This window comes from Trachypithecus francoisi, unplaced genomic scaffold (genome assembly GCF_009764315.1).
Source record: "Trachypithecus francoisi isolate TF-2019V2 unplaced genomic scaffold, Tfra_2.0 Lachesis_group17, whole genome shotgun sequence".
Taxonomy (NCBI): domain Eukaryota; kingdom Metazoa; phylum Chordata; class Mammalia; order Primates; family Cercopithecidae; genus Trachypithecus; species Trachypithecus francoisi.
The window spans coordinates 99126153-99146134 of NW_022681462.1; the positions used below are offsets into that span (position 1 = coordinate 99126153).

General features: G+C 47.5%; 2 protein-coding genes across 6 annotated transcripts in view; both read right to left on the reverse strand.

Annotated features, from left to right (window-relative positions):
• Positions 1-250: 250 nt before the first annotated feature.
• IAH1 (isoamyl acetate hydrolyzing esterase 1 (putative)) lies at positions 251-15595 on the reverse strand. Of its 4 annotated transcripts, none has more exons than XM_033176596.1 (7): positions 14829-15595; positions 13459-13511; positions 11028-11176; positions 9447-9545; positions 7948-8109; positions 4285-4403; positions 251-720 (listed from the first exon to the last, which is right to left on the reverse strand). In XM_033176596.1, the coding sequence occupies exons 1-7, from the start codon at positions 14907-14909 to the stop codon at positions 538-540; spliced, it is 846 nt and encodes a 281-aa protein (XP_033032487.1). In that variant the 5' UTR covers positions 14910-15595; the 3' UTR covers positions 251-537. The 4 variants fall into 4 exon arrangements, with proteins under 4 accessions (XP_033032487.1, XP_033032488.1, XP_033032490.1 ...); XM_033176598.1 differs by lacking the exon at positions 251-720 and adding an exon at positions 923-1363; XM_033176597.1 differs by lacking the exon at positions 9447-9545.
• Positions 15596-16348: 753 nt separating this feature from the next.
• The window catches only part of CPSF3 (cleavage and polyadenylation specific factor 3), a 53266-nt gene continuing 49632 nt past the window's right edge, over positions 16349-19982 (reverse strand). For both annotated transcript variants that reach the window (XM_033176594.1, XM_033176595.1), the window contains one exon: positions 16349-16534. In XM_033176594.1, the coding sequence (XP_033032485.1) occupies positions 16433-16534 (102 nt within the window). In that variant the 3' untranslated portion in view covers positions 16349-16432. The remainder of the gene's footprint in view (positions 16535-19982) is intronic.

Below are 19982 nucleotides of genomic sequence, written 5' to 3' on the forward strand. Positions count from 1 at the left end.
TTAACTTGTAAACTTTGAGGGCAATTAACCAAGCCTGTGACTAATCATATCTCCTCCCATTCCCCATTTCCAAGGACATTTGTTACTCAGATACTTGTTATACTAATACTTGAACTTGTACCTTATGGTATTTGCTATCTTTTAACTAGTCATGATATTCTTGTGCTTCACACTTTTGGAATTTGATACAAGGTGAGTGGGGTGTGTGGGTGTATATGTATGAGTGAAACTGTTCTCAAAAGAATGTAAGAAAACCATTTTTATAAAATTGTGACTTTAAAAAAAAAATAGTCTTTACTTCATCATTTATAGAATTAACAAGCTGCTCAGGGTGTATTCTGTAGCTGTAGCACTGATACCTGCATTAACAAATACTGTCAAAACACAATGGACCTAAGTACAAAACTTCCCTGAAAAATCCTGATACTTTTATTATCAGTGGCAAAGGTTTAAGCCTGAGGGAAAAAGGGTACCTCTATGTATTGGCAACTCGGAGTTCTGTAGATTAACAAGCAGACTTGGGTCTCCTGTGATTGGCTAATGGTCTCCATCTCCCAGCAGACTTAATTCAGGTTTTGCTTCCGCTACATCCCGCCAGTAAGGAAGCAACAAAGGCAGAGAAGAGACCTTTTTCTCTATCACAGGCCAGAGATGCGAGAACAAAAATTCATTCCCCTTTGGAGACAAATGTAGTCCATCTGATAAATAAGATGAGAAGTCCTAGAAGGGAGAGAAATTGGTTAAAGGTGGGTAACTGGCCAGGTGCGGTAGCTCACCCCTGTCATTCCAACACTTTGGGGCCAAGAATACTGGAGGACAGGAGTTTGAGAGCCTGTCTCTATAAAAAAATTTAAAAATACAACAATTAGCTGGGTGTGGTGGCAAACAAACACGTGTACTCTCACCTACTTGGGAGGCTAAGATGGGAGGATCACTTAAGCCTGGGAGTTCGAAGCTACGGTGAGCTATCATCGCACCACTGAGCTCCAGCCTGGTGACAGAGTGGCTGTCTCCCCGCTCCCCCCACCTTAAAAAAAAAGTGGGGGAGGGAGGGTAGAACTTTTCTAAATGCCAGCGTGTACCATTCTCTCAGTTGTGGCCCTGTGACAGAAAGATCACCAGCCCCTTTCATTGTAGGCATCTGACCAGAGTTGTCCTGGACTACAGTAGCACTGATGTGTTTACATAGGTGTTTGAACACACACAGAACCCTTACTAGTGCTGTAGTGCTATCTCCATATTATAGAGTTAAGTTTCATGAAAGTCACTCACCATTAAGTGAGCTGGACCTCCTTCCAGGTCTTCCGAGTCATATGACATGATTCTCAGGTTATTTCAAAGAACCTTAACAGGTAAATATGGCCTAGTAACAATCAGCAAAAAATGAAAAATTTGGTATTAGGAGTGTTCAGGGGCCCCATGAGTCAATATTGTTTTTGACTCTAGGCAGGTTTTTAGGTGGAAAGAACTTGTACCATCTAACGTAGAATAGTAATTGCTGGGACACGGGAGTCCAGTCTCCCTCCCGCTCCCCTGAACTCAAGAGTATATATTTAAAAAGATATATGTATTTTTGGAGACAGGATCTTGCTTTGCTGCCCAGGCTGGAGTGCAGTGACATGATCATGGCTCACTGCAGCCTCAACCTCCTGGGCTCAAGCGATCTTTCCACCCTCAGGTCCCTGAGTAGCTGGGACTACAGGCATGTGCCACCATACCTGGCTAATTTTTGTGCTTTTTGTAGAGATGGGTGTCTCATTTTGTTGTCCAGGCTGGTTTTGAACTCCTAGGCTCAAGCAGTCCTCCCACCTCGGCCTCATAAAATATTGAGATTACAGGCATGAGCAAGCCCTGAACTCAAGAATTTTATCCATATAGCCATCTCTTTCTTCGGGAAGAATCTTACTAGCCAAGAGCTCTGTTAGAATCTGGGTGGCCAACTAGCTTATGTGACTTTTTTTTTTTTTTTTTGAGCTGGAGTCTCACTCTTGTTGCCCAGGCTAGAGAGCAATGGTGCAGTCTCGGCCTACTTCAACCTCTGCCTCCTGGGTTCAGGTAATTCTCCTGCCTCAGCCTCCCAAGTAGCTGGTATTACAGGTACCCGCCACCACGCCTGGCTAATTTTTGTATTTTTAAGTAGAGATCGGGTTTCACCATGTTGGCCAGGCTGGTCTCAAACTCCTGACCTCAGGTGATCCACCCGCCTCGGCCTCCCGAAGTGTTGGGATTACAGGCATGAGCCACCGTGCCCGGCCTTATGTGACTTTTAATAGACCAGAAGTTTAGATGCTATCATATAATACTAGCACTTCTTCCTCGGCCTTGGTTTTCTCGTCGAGACAGTTGGAGATGAGATGATCTCTAAGGACGACCCTCCCAGTTTTGTATTAGATTGAAAAAGACGTGAGCAAAACTAGCCCAGTAGTTTGCAGTTTCCTTTCCTCTAGTAGCATAACTTTTCTACATAATCTAAGGTGGACTCTTAGACAACAGAACTCTGGATGTTGACCCCTTTGGCACTCAAGCTGCCAAGGCCCCTCCTGATCTGGGAATTCTGGAAGGTTCCAGTGCACTCAGGATTTCAGAGGAAGACTAGAAGCCTAGGGTCCAGATTTACTTAGGCTCTCAGAGCCTCCAAAGGTGACTAGTGACTCAGCATCCACGTGGTGGTATGACTTTCCCACTGGTGACTATTTTCCTATTGCAGATGTGTAATAAATGTGTAGGTCATTGGAAGGATTGGTATGGATTAATATTTAGGGGAGAGGAAAAAGTTGGCACTTGGGTTAGTAATTCTTGGTTGTTTTCTATGTTGCTTTGTCCAAGTAGCCTAAACCTAACAGCTAGGAATAGAGGAAACCGGTGGGGCTGTGAGTCTTCCTGTTTGTCCAGAGAGCTTTCCGCACACTGGATCCTTCCTTCCCTGAGTACTTCAAATATCATCAGTCCCGTCGAGCTTTCTCTCTGGATCCCAGCACAGCAATGAAATGGCCTTTTATGTGCCCTGCTGAACAAACTCTTTACAAAATAGTGCAAGGTCACAGAAAAATTTAAAAAGACCAGTGGCTGTCTACCCCTCTTCACCAGTATCTGTGTGGAACCTGAATTTAGCCATACCTGTCCTCGCCCTAACCTCTGGCCACCACTGACCTGTTCTGTCACTGCAGTCTTGCCTTTTTTTGTGGGGGGTGGGGTGGGGTTAGACAGTCTCCCTCTGTCCTCCAGACTGGAGTGCAGTGGTGTGACCTCTGCCTCCCAGGTTCAAGCGATTCTCATGCCTCAGCCTCCTGAGTAGCTGGGATTACAGGCGCCCTCCACCATGCCCAGCTAATTTTTGTGTTTTTAGTAGAGACAGGGTTTCGCCATGTTGGCCAGGTTGGTCTCAAACTCCTGAACTCAGGTGATCCGCCTGCCTTGGCCTCCCAAAGTGATGGGATTACAGGTGGGAGCCACCGTGCCCGGCCCAAGTCTTGCCTTTTTGAGATACCAAACAGATTGACTTATGTAGTATGTAACCTTGAGAGACCAGCTTCCTTCCCTCAGTGCAACACCTCTGAGAGCCACCCACATTGCTGTGCATGTCAGTCTGTCCTCTTTATTGCCGAGTAGCATCCCATCCATGGGCACACCAGTTTCCCTATTCATCCACGGAAGGACACTGGGGTGCTTCCAGCAGGTAGGAATAATGCTGCTGTCAACAGTCACACCCAGGTTCTGTGTGAACCTAGTTTTCATTTCTCTGGGGCAGATAACCCAGGAGTGGACTGCCAGGTCCTCCCTAAGTCTATGTGTGACTGCATAAGAAACCAGCTGTCTCCTGAGTGGGTGCACCATTCTATGGGACCTGCTTTTTACCTTTTATATTTGTGCTTTCAGACTTTAAAACAAAGTAACTTAATTAGAACTACATATCTCCCACAGTTTTATTAACCAATACTATATTTAAATTCATTGTTTTACCTATTAACAAGTTTTAGCTTTCTGCCATTCTCTATATGAAAGAGGAACTTGGCCTCGATGTTCATAAATATGAGCCATGTATTGCTCATTTACGCCACTGTGTACTAACTCCTAGCCAAGGAGCCTGGCTGAATAAGCTGCTGGACTTGTGACCGTCCTGAAACCTCCATTCCTCCCCTCCCCCAAGCCTTTTTGTTTTCATTGGCTTAAAGGGATGACTGTCTTAGCTAAGCAGAACCTTTCTAGGGAAAGCTGCTGCACACACACCTGGTTTACTTCTGTGTGATCCTATTTACCCCGAGAGGACTGAGCAAGCCACCGTACCTGGCTGTCCTGCATCAGGGTCCACAGGTTAAGTACGTCAGTCCCACAGTCTTGGGCCACTTGTAAACACGCATTGGCATATTCACCAACAACAGAGTTCAGGCGATTTAGTTTGCAACCTATTGAAGAGAAGAAATCGAGGTGGCAGTTGATAAACCCAAGTGCTGGCCCTTGTGTAAGTTCTACTCCACTCATCTAGACAGTTTCGAAATGCCATTAAATATTGACCCCACTTGGGCCAGCCCCAGGGTTTAGGGTGTATGTTGATGAGCCTCACAGGTTACTGGTGTGCTGCTCTACCCAGCAGAGGACAAGGTACAGTTGTAAGGAGCCTTTAGTGGTAACCAGAGCCTTCAGAAGTGCCAGGGAGGATGTTTGAGAGGACACCTTGAACAGAGGCACAGAGGCAGAAAAGGCCCAGGAGGGCTGGGCTGCTTGGAGAGTGCCGGCTGCAGGAGCTGGGCTGGGGGCGGGTAAGGTCTGCACTGGTAGGAAATGCCAGGCCATGGAAGCTGAATGCTGTGCGGACACCGCTGGCTTCTTACATGAAACAGCTGCACCACAGCACAGCAAAATCATTTGTAGGCTTCAGACAAAGATCTACATTTTGATGCCTACAATTTTTACTAAATAGCTGTGTGTCTTAACAGCTTGCTTAACCGTCCTGAAGCTTTCTGCTTCCTTATGACAGTGCCTACCTAGTTGCAGGAATATTGACAGGATTAAGAGACTAAACTCCAGCAAAGCAACTAGCAGAGCGACTGAGTGTATCTAACAAGCGCAGGCCGCCTCATCCTCCCAGGGAGCGGCACCAGGGAAGGCTGGAGTGCAGTATCTGGGGATTGTGCTAGGTTGGTTTGGAAGGTGGGGCTGGGGCTAGGGGAGAAGGCTCAGGAGGCTGCAAACAGGACAGTGAGGGCTGGCAGGAGGCGGACTACAGAATGGTATTAAAGAGAAAGCATGAGGTTATGGGCAACTGGACACGGGCCACAGGAAGACCTATGCTGGCCCAGGCTCTGCGTCACAGAGATCTATTCGCCGGCTTTCATACTTGGGATCAATTGTTTATAAAATTCACCTAGATTATAACTAGCTACCCCATCCCTACAAAAAAAATTTAAAAATTAGCTAAGCATGGTGGCACATGCCTATGGTTCTAGCTACTTGGGAGGCTGAGGCAAGATGATCACCTGAGCCTAGAGGTGGAGGCTGCAGTGAGCTTTGAGCAAGCCACTGCACTATAGCCTGGGTGACAGCTGAATCTCTAGGGGACCAGTTATCGAGACCCCTCCTCTACCTGCTTTGCCCATCGCTGACCTTTTAAAAAGTCTGCATTGGGCTATCTTCAAGGCTAGAAAGGGGAAATGAAATTAAACATTCAGAACTTCATATAGACTATTTTCCTGGGAAACAAGACAAAAAGAAGTCTGAACAGCTTCTGTGGACCGTGTTATGTAACATTCTTCCCTTCTGTGAAAGCCAAGATGACAGTGCCCCCCAATCGGTTATGGCTGCAGGCCCAGAAACAAGCTGGGGGTCTGCAGTTGTCTCCAGTGGAGCTCTGTGGGCCTTAAACGCCTCCCCTGCAGAACACTCTGGTATTTCACAGCAATAGGGCCCGTCTGCCCTGATGTGATGCCCAGAGCCTACTGTCACCATATCCCACGGGCTGGGGTTTCTCCCCAAGTTTGTCTGTGCCTCCAGTGTGTGGCACCCCTTGACATACGCTGTTTGTGACTTGAGAATGTATTGGATCCTCCTCTAAGGATGACAGACCCTTTGAAAGCAAGTGACATAGCTACAACCCAACTGAACTATAAACTCGTCTAACAGTAAGGACTTAGCTCTGAAGTCACACTTTCTGGATTTGATTCCTGGTTCTGTTACTGGCTGTGTGATCTTGGGCAGGTTCTGTCTTAGCCTGAGACTCAATTTCTCCACTCGTAAAGTAGGGACAGTAGCAGTCTTCCATGAAGTTATGGGATGTGTGCTCTAGTGTGTATAAGAAACATCCAGAGAGCTGAAAATGGGCCCAGAAATCTACCTAAAAATAATAGTTAACTTTGAGTCAGACCATACTTTGAGAAATAGCTGTTCTGTGTTACAGAGCCAATAATTTGTCCTAGAATGTTCTGGGTAGCTTAGAAAACTTCCAGGCCAGGCGGGGTGGCTCATGCCTGTAATCCCAGCACTTTGGGAGGCTGAGGCAGGCAGATACCCTGAGGCGTTCGAGACCAGCCTGGCCAACCTGGTGAAACCTGTCTCTACTAAAAATGCAAAAATTGGCCGGGCGCGGTGGCTCAAGCCTGTAATCCCAGCACTTTGGGAGGCCGAGACGGGCGGATCACGAGGTCAGGAGATCGAGACCATCCTGGCTAACACGGTAAAACCCCGTCTCTACTAAAAAAATACAAAAAACTAGCCGGGCGAGATGGCGGGCGCCTGTAGTCCCAGCTACTCGGGAGGCTGAGGCAGGAGAATGGCGTCAACCCGGGAGGTGGAGCTTGCAATGAGCTGAGATCCGGTCACTGCACTCCAGCCTGGGCGACAGAGCGAAACTCCGTCTCAAAAAAAAAAAAAAAAAAAAAAAAAAATGCAAAAATTAGCCAGGTGTGGTGGTGCACACCCGTAATCCCAGCTACTCAGGAGGCTGAGGCAGAATTTGCTTGAGCCCAGGAGGCTAAGGTTGTAGTGAGCTGAGATCATGCCACTGCACTCCAGCCTGGCTGACAGAGCAAGACTCTGTCTCAAAAAAAAAAAAAAAAAAAATCTTCCATAATGTGCATTTTCAACATTAACATTCAGCTGACCCTTTAACAACACAGGTTTGAACTGTGAAGGTCCACTTATGTGCAGAAGTTTTTCAATCAAAGGTGGATGGAAAACACAGCACTTGAGGGATGTGAGACCCAAGTATATGGAGAGCTGGTGACTCCTATGCGATCATTCCTATCCCAGCTTCCGTGTGCCAGGAAAAGCCTCAGGTGTGGACTTCCAAGTCAAGGCACATTAGCCCCCAGGCCCAGCCCCCACAGAGCACCACAGCTCTGCAGAGTTGTCAGTGGCCTTCATGTGCACCTTGGAGCCTGGCAACTGTGAAGGTCAGCAGATGCCAGGCTCCCGGTTCCCTCCTGACCATCCAAAGCCAGAATCCCTTTTCTATGTCAAAAAAGGTCTCAGGTATGACATATTGGAAGCTATACTTTTTTTTTTTTTTTTTTGAGACGGAGTCTCGCTCTGTCGCCCGGGCTGGAGTGCAGTGGCCGGATCTCGGCTCACTGCAAGCTCCGCCTCCCGGGTTCACGCCATTCTCCTGCCTCAGCCTCCCGAGTAGCTGGGACTACAGGCGCCCGCCACCTCACCCGGCTAATTTTTTATATTTTTTAGTAGAGACAGGGTTTCACCGTATTAGCCAGGATGGTCTCGATCTCCTGACCTCGTGATCCGCCCGTCTCGGCCTCCCAAAGTGCTGGGATTACAGGCTTGAGCCACCGCGCCCGGCCTATACTTTTATTAATAATTTTGGATGATTGAAAACAGACTGAAATGGACATACTGAGCCCCTAAGAAACAGAAGCCCCAGGCAGGAAACCACTGTTCTATCAGAGTTCTTCCCTCAGCATTGCTATCCAGATTTGCTGAGATTGGCTGTGGTTTGTTTACCTTGTGTGATGCACTCTTTTTCCCAGGCTGTTTCACAAAGTGGGGTCGGCGTGATGAGAATGACTCGATCCTCAGGGATGTCCACACACTTCAGGTACTGCACCATGCTCTTTAAATTCGCAGCATACTCCTCCAGGGGAATGTGCTGCTTGGGATTCTCATCTGCTCAAGAGACACATGAGTACTCACCAGATGCATATTTATTATAAGTGACCATTCAGGTGAACACGCTTCTGCAAATGCCTGTTATTCATGATGTCACTGGGGGACTGTTTAACACCAAGGACACAAAGAGAAGGTTTTCTCCTTAATGAGTTCAATTGTATAGTTCTTCATAAAACAAGACTTCAAAAGCTCTAACTAGGGGCACTGTAAGTACTCTTGTCTTTTCATCACTAGTATCCAGATGGTTATTAATTACATTGAATTTATACAGAAATTAAAGATCCCAGCCTGTTGAGTGAGACGGCCTAGGTTCAAATCCTGGCTTTGTCACTCCTCGCCACAGAACCACGGATACTTAGCCTTTCTGTACCTCATTGGTAAAATGGAAGACAGTAATAGGGTCTCCCTCCTAGGACTGAAAATCAAAATAGCTAAGAGTTTACAGCACTGAGAGCAGGTGCCTTCACAAAGCAAGTACTCAGTCTAAACAAATGGCACCCATGACTACTACTACTGTTACTGCAAAGGAGTATTTTCTAGACAGGCTCTCACTGAAGTATTACAAGGGTCATTATATACCATTTGCTAACCACATGTAAGTACAGTGTCAAGAAAAAAAAAAGTCACCGATGATCCTACCACCCAGAAAACCACTGTTGGCATTTGGATGTATATCTTTCCAGTCTTTTCATGAAGATACGTATACTTTTACAAAAATGAGTTTGCACTGAAGATTATATTCACACTGAAGACTATATTTTGCTTTTCTCTACAGATTGTTTTAGAGACAGGTTCTTGCTCTGTCACCCGGGCTGCAGTGTAGTGTGATCACAGCTCACTGTAACCTGGAACTTCTGGGCCCAAGCAACCCTCCCCTCCCAGCTCAGCTTCCTAAGCTGAGACTAGCCGGGACTAGTATGCATCACCACAATCGGCAAACTTTGTTGCTGTTGAGACAGAGTCTCACTCTGTTGCCCAGGCTGGTCTCAAACTCCTGGCCTGGCCTCCCAGTGTTGGGATTACAGGCATGAGCCACCATGCCTGGCTCACGTAACATATGAGCTTTTCTGTGTCCCTAAATAGTCCTCAAAAAATGGTATTTAGTTGTAGGGTGACCACACGATGTTCGTTTCCTTACTGTACAGCTTCTAATCTGCTGTTATAAATAGCAATACACGGCCAGGTGCGGTGGCTCACATCTGAAATCCTAGCACTTTGGGAGGCCAAGGCAGGTGGATCACCTGAGGTCAGGAGTTCGAGACCAGCCTGGCCAACATGGCAAAACCCTGTCTCTACTAAAAATACAAAAATTAGCCAGGCGTGCTGGCAAGCACCTGTAATCCCAGCTACTCGGGAGGCTGAAGCAGGAGAATCATTTGAACCTGGGAGGTGGAGGTTACAGTGAGCCGAGATCGTTATCACTTCATTCCAGCCTAGACAAAAGAGTGAAACTTTCTCAAAAAAATAAAAAAATAAAAAATAAAAAGCAATACACAGAAATCTCTGCACACACATCTGGCTGCATATCTGAATATTTCCTTAGGTTGAATTTCTACACGTGGGCAGTCCCTTGGCGCATACCGCCTCACAGCTTTCCAGAGGATTACAAGCTATTCTCTCACCAGGAATATAAGAGTTCCAATCTTATTTCATGCCTGTCAGCTATATGTATTACTGCTTCATATTGCTTTACTACTATGAGTCAAAAATCAAAATACCTTGTTTTAATTGACATTTTTAAAGTTTTCACACATTTTCAAATATCTATTTGCTGTTAAATTTCTCCTTTTATCTGTTCCTGTCCTTTGCCTATATTTTCTATTGGAGTTAGTATTTTTCTTATTGATTTCTACACTAAAGACATTACTCTCTTGTCTGCCACATTTTTCGGGTATTTTCCTTAACACATCATTTTCTTTTTCAGTTGTTTCCTAGCCTAAGCTATTTTAAGTTCATTTCATAAACCTGTTCTTCCTCTGTGGCTTCCTCCACTGCTCTTATACTTAGGAAGTGTTTTTCCTTCTCCTAAATTTTATAAGAATGTATCTTTTTAAAAAATTCTGTTTTGAATTTTCTTATGGTTTTTGGTACAAGATAGAAAGTGAAGATTAATTTCTTCCCAAATATAATGGTTAACGTGCAGGCCCTACCGATGCCTGTAATCTATATTATCTTTCTCGTAGGGAGCAAGAATTCCTCTTACTGCAGTTGTGTTCCTTCATGTCCAGCCTCAACTCAGATGCCTCCCACAGTGTGCCTGTGAACAGCAGACCACACCACTTCTGTGACACAAGTAGGAGCACAAAAGAAATCTCTGGAAGATGACTACCTAACTTCCCAAAACAAAGGCTGGTTTTTCTTGTTTCTAGAACGCAGAAGGCTTTCTTCACGAGTAGAAAGGGAAGAAAGGCCTCTTACACAGCTAGCTTTCCTCTAGTCACAGCAGCAATTCTTCAGCAATCAAGGAGAGACCATCTCCTTTTCCAAACCCACACTCAACCACTGCCCAGGATTCAAGCCTAACTGAGGTCAGGGTGGCTGCCCCGAGATACCCTCCCTAAGACACACCACCAGCTGCCATCCGTGTGATGCAGCCACAAGGTATCCTTAAGCTTTCTGCTGCCAAATGCATCAACTAAAGAGAAAAACATTACAAACCTAGCATAGCACTAACAGACTACAAAATATTTCAGTGTTTGCAAGATGAGGACTGCCAGCAGGTAGAAACCAGGTGGGGAATAAAACCCACCAGTGTTAAAGCCAGGAATACATATAAACTCAAGGAACTCATAAGCTTGGCAAAACTGTATCTATTGGGAGAAAGTAAACAGTTGAAAAAAGTATATTAAATGTAAGTTTGCTGTAACATAAAAATGATTAAAAGTGAGCTAGAAGAACATAAAAAATGCTTTTACCTTTTAATGCACTGTCATTGGCCCCAAAGAAAATTGTAACTGCTACTGGGATGTCCAAGCTGTTTCCTTTCCTGATTAATCTTGGAAGGATAATTTTGGCCCATCTGGTATTGTAACCTGAGAATCCACGATTCAGAACATCACATTTTCTGAAACGAAAAATTTTAAAAGATGAATTGTGGGCAAGAAGTGTTTATGGTCCCAGTAACTAGCCTTTAGTGAGGGTGTGCTCTCTGGGATTCTGAGCCCGTCACATGTCTCTGAGCCACCCCCAGGTTTCACTTTGATAGGAGTAAGAACACAGTTGAAGCATGCTAATCTTAAGCCTTTCAAAGATATACATAAATACGCCATACTCCTCCTTGAGAGGAGTAATTTTATATAAAGGGGCTGTGATGAAGTCTACAGCCTATTTGACTTCAAGCATGGTATAGTCGGGTGTTTTTAAAATGGAGTTCACAAAAGAGAATCTCAGCAAGTATCTCAGGTAAAGTCACTAATATCCTGGAACTTAGTTTAGTTTATATTTAAATAGTCTATAGAATATTTGAGATTTCTGGTTTTGATTAGTTTTAGTAAATGTATTGTGTTTCAACTTAAACCGGTTCATTAGTAGGCTTTTTGTTTCCTTCTTAAAAATAGTTGGATTCACAGTACTGTAGGTGTAATGGAGGAAAAAAAAAAAAAAAAGCCAGGTTGCCTGGATTTATTCTCAGCTCTGTCTTGACTAGGCGTGACCCTGGGCGTGCTGCGAGCCTTCCTCACATGTCATGTGAGGAGACTTCCAGTGAAGGAACAGGAAGTAGGTTTAAAACCCCTCAGAGAGTACCAGTCACATAAGAGGGACTCTTGTTTTCTTAGTCTTGGTAAAATGATATGATTTGGGATTTGCTTCAGAATAATCCAGAATAATCCATAGTAGGAGGGATGGATGGGCTCATTTCACTCTTTGCTTCTGTAGATATTTAAAGTTGTCCATCAAGTTTTCTTAAAATGACTCCTGGGGTTCAATTTACGATTAGTAAATCAATATGGTTCATCTTGGTGTATTCACATTCCTATATGTGCATAACCAAGCAGAGAAGCTGGAGCACTAGTGGAGAACTGCAGGCCACAGCGTTAGGCAGTGGGCTCCAAAGCAGCACAAGGGGACACTTTTTATGACACTACTCAAAGTTCTCAGGTGACATTTATAAACTGGAGAACAATAACCAAAACTCAGCCTTCCTTCAGAGATTGCTTTTGTCTGTAATGATGATAAAACGGTGACGAGCCACTTTACAGAGTGAAATCACGATACGTTAAAATGAAGCGCTGGGCTGGGTGTGGGGGCAAATGCCTGTAGGTCCCAGCTACTCAGAAGGCTGAGATGGTTAACGTGCAGGCTCTACCGATGCCTGTAATCTATATTATCTTTCTCGTAGGGAGCAAGAATTCCTCTTACTGCAGTTGTGTTCCTTCATGTCCAGCCTCAACTCAGATGCCTCCCACAGAAGGCTGAGATGATGGTGGCTTCAGCCCCAGAGGTGGAGGCTGCAGTGAGGCCTGATCACACTGCTGCACTCCAGCCTGTGGGAGAGTTTTCGGGCCTCTGAGCCCAAGCTAAGCCATTGTAACCCCTGTGACCTGCACGTATATATCCAGGTGGCCTGGAGCAACTGAAAAACCACAAAAGGAATGAAACAGCCAATTCCTGCCTTAACTGATGACATTCCACCATTGTGATTTGTTCCTGCCCCACCCTTATCAGTTGACCTTGTGACATTCCTCCCCTGGACAGTGAGTCTCAGGAGCTCCCCACAGAGCACCCTGTGACCCCCTTCCCTGCTAACAATAGATAACCACCTTTAACTGTCATTTTCCACTACCTCCCCAAATCCTACACAACTGCCCCAGCCCATCTCCCTTTGCTCTTTTCAGACTCAGCCCACTTGCACCCAAGTGAATAAACAGCCTTGTTGCTCACACAAGGCCTGTTTGGTGGTCTCTTCACATGGACGCGTGTAACGAGAGACCCCGTCACAAACAAAAACCATCAAAACCCAAAATAAAGTGCGGCAGAATTGTGACCAAAAAAAAAAAAAAAAAAAAGGCAAAGTAGCTTCCTACCAGTGTGGTGTGGCAGTAAAACTGCAAGCTCTGCGATCCAGCAGCTGGACTTGGATCTGTCTGCCGCTGACCAGCAAAGAGGCACTGGCCATTTACTTGATTTGTCTGAGTCTACCCAGCCATCAGAGCTCAACCCTAAAATATCTAATTGGTCAGACTGAGTGAAGACTAAATTTTTTCAGTTCCTTCTCCTATGTATGATTAGGGAAGGCAAGCAAAATTAACAAAGGACAAATGCTCTGTTCAGAACTATCCATCCGTAAGATGGGTCCCTAAGACATTTTCCATCTGCAAGTACTCAAGTATGGGAAACCACTCTCACCTGACCAGCTTGTCAGCCAGCGATGCTCCCCATCCACCCTGCTGGAAGGAAAACTGGAGGAAGAAAAGCCCATTATTACTAATGACTGTAACGGGGCATCTCAGCAAGGGCAGCTCTGATTGGCAACTTCTGTTTTCTCGGCACTCCCTTCTTGGCTTTGATTGCTTCCCTGTGAGGTCATTTTGGGGATTACAGGTAAGAACACCTGGCAACACTTTAGCAGAGGGGGATTTTTCTCAATCATAAAGCTAAACAGCCTGTAATCCCACTTGGAGAGGCCGAGGCGGGTGGATTACATGAGGTTTGGAGTTCGAGACCGGCCTGCTCAACATGCGAAACGCTGTCTCTACTAAGAATACAAAAATTAGCCCGGTGTGGTGGCGCACGTCTATAATCCCAGCTACGCGGGAGGCTGAGGCAGGAGAAACGCCTGAATCCGGGAGGCAGAGGTTGCAGTGAGCCGAGATCGCGCTACTGCACTCCGGCCTGGGCGATAGAGAGCCACTCTGTCTCAAAGAAAAAAAAAAAAAAAAAACCCCGGGAGGGTGGAGGGGAGGAAGCTAAACAGAAATCTAAGTTCAGGAAATAAAGTCAAAGGTCAGTGAGGAAATTGAAGGCCATGCCGCCTCACTGCTTTGCTGGTTACCGGGCTGAGGATGAACACTTTTTCATACACATTCCCGTGGAATGCGGGAAGCCCCGACTGCCGCATATGCCTAAAACTAATGTTAGCAGTTATGGGCGTACACAGATCCTAAGAGGAGGACACACGCAGGAATGGACTTTCTACTCCCTCCCCGAAGTAAGAACCTGCATTTAGAAGACCGTTCCCTTCACGGGAGGTGAGGGGATCTTGGATGAAGGGATGGTCCTTTTCTACCTAATTCCTGAAGGCATTTTACTTCCAAGGTCAACCCCTAACGGCCCCACCTGTGCCCGCAGGGAGTGCGGCGAGCGGGTTCACGGCGCCTCCACCCGGAGCCGACCGCGGGGCCTCCTGGGACACAGCGCGCGGTCGCCCGGAGCCGTTCACCGGGACCCGAAGGGGAAAGGCCGCTGCCCAGGAGGGCGCTGAGGGGACGACCGCGCAAATCGACCCGGTGGGAGGCGGCGCGGGGCGGCCAGCGCGGCCGTGTTCCCTCGCGTCTGTGCCGGGAGCCCGGGCTCTCGAGGACACCGTCGTGGCCTCCGAGACGCCGCGGGCGCGGAAGGCGCAGCCACCAGGGGACCCGTCGCTCCTCCGGGGTCGCCACGGGCGTGGCCAGGCCTCCGGCCCAGCCGTCTCAGAGGCCGAAAAGGACGGCGAGGAGCTTCGGCAGCGACCCCGCAGAGAGGCCGGAGCGGAAGGCCGAGCGTCGGGGCGGCGGTACCTGGGTGATGGAGTCCCCGAAGAGCAACAAGCGAGGCCAGGGCAGGGCGCTCCCGCAGCCCGCGGCCTCGCACAGCGCCATGGAGCCGCCGGTCGGGGCGGGGCGGAGCCGCCAGCCGGGAGAGGCGCTTGCGCAGTGGCCGCCCGTGGGTTCCAGGGGCAGGGCTCGGCCGGCACCCAAGCACTTTGGTGAGGCACAAAAGTCGTTGCCTCTCGGAGTCCGGAGTCCGTTTGCAAGAAGCTCGGCCTCCGCGCTTGCTCACTCACAGCAAGGCTGCCCCCAGGGAATCCGAAACCCGCGTCCCGCCGCGTGGTTCCCAGAAGAAAAGCGGTTCGGGGCCGCCCTAAGCGCACCCCGCGCTGCGCGGGTGCAGGTGCGTTCGGCAAAGGGCAGGAGTGTGTCCGCAGGACGCGCGGCGGGAACCACAGCTGGCCCTCGGTGGGGCGGAGGGCTGCTCCAGGGCCCCCTGGAAGAGGTCGTGGGGTGCGCGCGCGGCCTCCTGCGCCGGGCGTCACTCTGGAGGGCCTGTAACACTCAAGAGGACGTAGTCACTGCGGAAACCCTGGCAGTACCTCGTGGTTCTGCGAATGATAAGGGAAGGCAGCTGCACCTTCAGTGCGCGCGCAGCCGCTTTTCTTTTTCCCGCCGTTGGGTGGATGCGCGGATACAGAGCACTGAGTTACTTCCAAGGGATTCATCTGTTAAAACGTGGTTGTAATGCAACGTTCTTACCTCAACTGTTCAGTGAAGTTCGGCGGCCGAGCTAAAAACGGGTGGGAAGGATGCTTTGAAATCACAGGGCTGTAGATGAGTAACAGAAGGGCCAGGGGAGCCGGCGCAGAGACCGACCCCGCTCCCTGGGTCGGGGCGATGGGTATAGAGCTCGACCGTCTTTAGGTTACTCATCCCAAGCTCCTTTGGATCACCTGGGGGAGCTTTACAACTAAGATCCAACCAAGGGCCCTTGCTCCAGCCCGACTAACTCACCTCCTGTTAGCAGGACTTGGGTACAGGTGCACTTGTAATGCACCCCACGTGATTCCCACGGGTAGCCCAGATTGAGAGCCCCTGCTAGAGCAAGCAAAGGCGCCTGGACTTCATCTTTATCGCAAGGGCTTCATTAAGGCCTTCAAGCAGCTGAGGCTTGAGGCCAAGTGTGTTCCAGGAATCAGCTGTAGGGGAGGAGACGGAGGGGGTTGCAGGAATTCCGAGGGGAGAGAAGACTTGGACTTGAACAGCAGCAGTGGAGATGAAGACAGAGATTCAAGTGCGACTTAGAATCCTTCTTATGAACTCAAATTGGTTACCCCAGGGGAGAGGGTAACCAGCAGCGGTTGCTGTCGGCAGATCTTGATGGTTTCGATGGGAACTGCACATATATGCCTGGAAGAAGAATCCATAAATTCTAAAATAATGGGCAGTTTATTTAGTAGTTCTAGAATAATGCACAAATTAGTTGGCAATTTAGCAATATTCAGGCTGTTGGAATAAAGGCCATTTGACATCAAAAGTAAACAGGCTCCCCCAGAGAAACGAATGCATTTTATTTTAGGTAACAGAAGCACAGTCAAGTATTTTTTAAAAGTTCATATACAGAAACAGTCTCAGTGAACTGGCGTCAGGGCCTCGTACAGTCTCTGTGCAGCCAGCTCCACCATTTCTCGGAGGGATTCATCATCTTCGCTTCCCTCTTCACATTCTACAGTCTGAAAGTGAGGCACAAACAAGACTTTGTTAGCATTAAGTCTATCATCATTATATGGAAGATAAATGAATACTCTTAAAAAACCATCATCTCATAAAAAATTAGCCAGGTTTGGTGGCGTGTGCCTGTGGTCCCAGATACTCAAGAGGCTGAGGTGGGAGGATCACTGAGCCGGGAGGCTGAGGCTGCAGTGAGCTGTGATTGCACCACTGCACTCCAGCCTGGGCGGCACAGCCAGACCCGGTGTCAAAAAAAAGAACAATCATCTCTGTGGGCAGAGGTCACAGTGGGACTGATTACCATGAAACAGAACGGCCGCCCTACACACTTGTGGGCGTGCAGTGCTTCCTGACAGCACACGATGGTCCTAATTAGTGATGATTTGATGCAGGGAGGAAAGACTGGGGAAAAGTCTAGTAAACTACATTTACATCAAAGCCCACATTTTGATCCAGTAAATGATACTCCAGGGAAGTTCATCTATGCCACACAAATTACTTGGCAAGGAATGGATGTGGCTATCTACTCAACATTTGGTATTGAATTTGACTGAAAGTCACTAATAATCTTCTAGTTACTTTGTTTTTGTTGTTGTTGTTTTGAGACAGAGTCTAGCTCTGTTGCCCAGGCTGGAGTGCAGTGATGTGATCTCAGCTCACTGCAACCTCCGTCTCTCGGGTTAAAGTGATTCCCGGGTTCTCCTGCCTCAGCCTCCCAAGTAGGTGGGATTACAGGTGTACCACCACGCCTGGCTAATTTTTGTATTTTTAGTAGAGATGGGGCTTCACCATGTTGGCTACGCTGGTCTCAAACTCTTGACCTCCGATGATCACCCACCTTGGCCTCCCAAAGTGTTAGGATTACAGGGACGAGCCACCATGCCTGGCCTCTAGTTCTTTTTTTTTTTTTTGGAGATGGAGTCTTGCTCTATCGTCCAGGCTGGAATGCACTAACGTGATCTCGGCTCATTGCAACCTCTGCCTCCCTGGTTCAAGCAATTCTCCTGCCTCAGCCTCCTGAGTAGCTGGGACTACAGGCACCTGCTGCCATGCCTGGCTAATTTTTTTGTATTTTTTTTAGTAGAGACGGGGTTTAACTGTGTTGCCTGGGCTGCTTTTGGATTCCTGAGCTCAGGCAATCCGCCTGCCTCAGCCTCCCAAAGTGCTAGGATTACAGGTGTGAGTCACCACACCCGGCATTTTTTTTTTTGAGACAGAGTCTTGCACTGTTGCCCAGGCTGGAGTGCAGTGGTGCGATCTTGGCTCACTGCAAGCTCCGCCTCCTGGGTTCACGCCATTCTCCTGCCTCAGCCTCCCAAGTAGCTGGGATTATAGGCGCCTGCCACCATGCCCGCCTAGTTTTTTGTATTTTTAGTAGAGACAGGGTTTCACTATGTTGGCCAGGCTTGTCTTGAGCTCCTGACCTTGTGATCTACGTGCCTGGGCCTCCCAAAGTGCTGGGATTATAGGCGTGAGCCACTGTGCCTGGCCTCTAGTGACTTTTTTTTTTTTTTTTTTTTGAGGCGGAGTCTCGCTCTGTCGCCCAGACTGGAGTGCAGTGGCCAGATCTCAGCTCACTGCAAGCTCCGCCTCCCGGGTTTCCGCCATTCTCCTGCCTCAGCCTCCCGAGTAGCTGGGACTACAGGCGCCCGCCACCTCGTCCGGCTAGTTTTTTTTTTGTATTTTTTTTTTAGTAGAGACGGGGTTTCACCGTATTAGCCAGGATGGTCTCGATCTCCTGACCTCGTGATCCGCCCGTCTCGGCCTCCCAAAGTGCTGGAATTACAGGCTTGAGCCACCGCGCCCGGCCTCTAGTGACTTCTTAAAGCTCAACTACAAAACACTATATGCTGTTTAAAGAAGGTTTTTTTTTTTTTTTTTTTAGACGGAGTCTCACTCTGTCACCCGGGCTGGAGTGCAGTGGCCGGATCTCAGCTCACTGCAAGCTCTGTCCCCTGGGTTTACGCCATTCTCCTGCCTCAGCCTCCGGAGTAGCTGGGACTACAGGCGCCCACCACCTCACCCGGCTAGGTTTTTTTGGTATTTTTTAGTAGAGATGGGGTTTCACTGTGTTAGCCAGGATGGTCTCGATCTCCTGACCTCGTGATCCACCCGTCTCGGCCTCCCAAAGTGCTGGGATTACAGGCTTGAGCCACCGCGCCTGGCCTAAAGAAGGTTTTTATCATACCATAAACATTTCCCATTAAAAACTAAGGAAAGAGGAAAAGACCACCTATGACCTAATGATAACTACGGTTACCATTTCAGTGTAGTAACACATATATATAATTTTATATATATATATAACATATGTATTAAAAACAAAAAAAGGATAATTTCTTATATGTACTATCTTGTAACTTTTTTTTTTTTCACTCAACAATGTATAGTGGACAACTCTACACATGAATAAACCTGCCTTATCTTTTGCTGGTACAAATGTATGGGGCACATGTGCAGTTTTGTTACATGTAGAGAGAGCTCAATGGTCTAGTCAGGGCTTTCTGGGCACCCATCACCTGGACAGCAAACACTGTCCCCATCACCCACCCCGACACCCTTCTGAGTTTCCATGGTGTATCATTCCACTCTCTATGGCCACGTGTGTACATTTTTTTAGTACACTTCTCAGTGAGAAGATGGGATACCTGACTTTCTATGCCTGGCTTATTTCACTAAAGATCTCCAATTCCATCCATATTGCTGCAAGGGACATAATTCCATTCTTTTTGATGGCTGAATAGTATTCCATTGTATACATATACCACATTTTCCTTTTCCATCCTTCTGCTTATGGACACTTAGGTTGAGGCCATATATTTGCTATTGTGAATCGTGCTGCAATTAACATATGAATGCAGGTATCTTTTTTTTTTTTTTGAGACAGTCTTGCTCTGTCACCCAGGCTGAAGCGTAATGGTGTGATCTCTCAGCTCATTGCAACCTCTGCCTCCTAGTTTCACGGGATTCTCCTGCCTCAGCCTCCTAAGTAGCTGGGAATACAGGCAGCTACCATCATGCCTGGCTAATTTTTTTTTTTTTTTTTAAGAGACGGGGTTTCTCCATGTTGGTCAGGCTGGTCTCGAACTCCTAACCTCAGGTGATCCACCCGCCTCAGCCTCCCAAAGTGCTGGGATTACAGGTGTAAGCCACCGCACCTGGCCTCTCAAACCTTATTGTTTGGAAAATCCACTTGGATCTTGCTGGTGCAAACAGAAGAGCAGCTAGAGTCAACTAGATGCCAAACTAGAGAAGGTCTGAGGTGAAGTAAGCTGTATTATGGAACAGGACAGCAATGGAGTGGCGTACACGGGAATCCTGTACTATGCAGTGACCCGCAAAAACACGGAAAACTTCAAACATAATAATACAGAAAGAACAACGTGAAAAAAATGTTGGAAACACTGGAAGCAAATGCCAATATGCAAAAGTAGACTGTTGAGTGAGAGC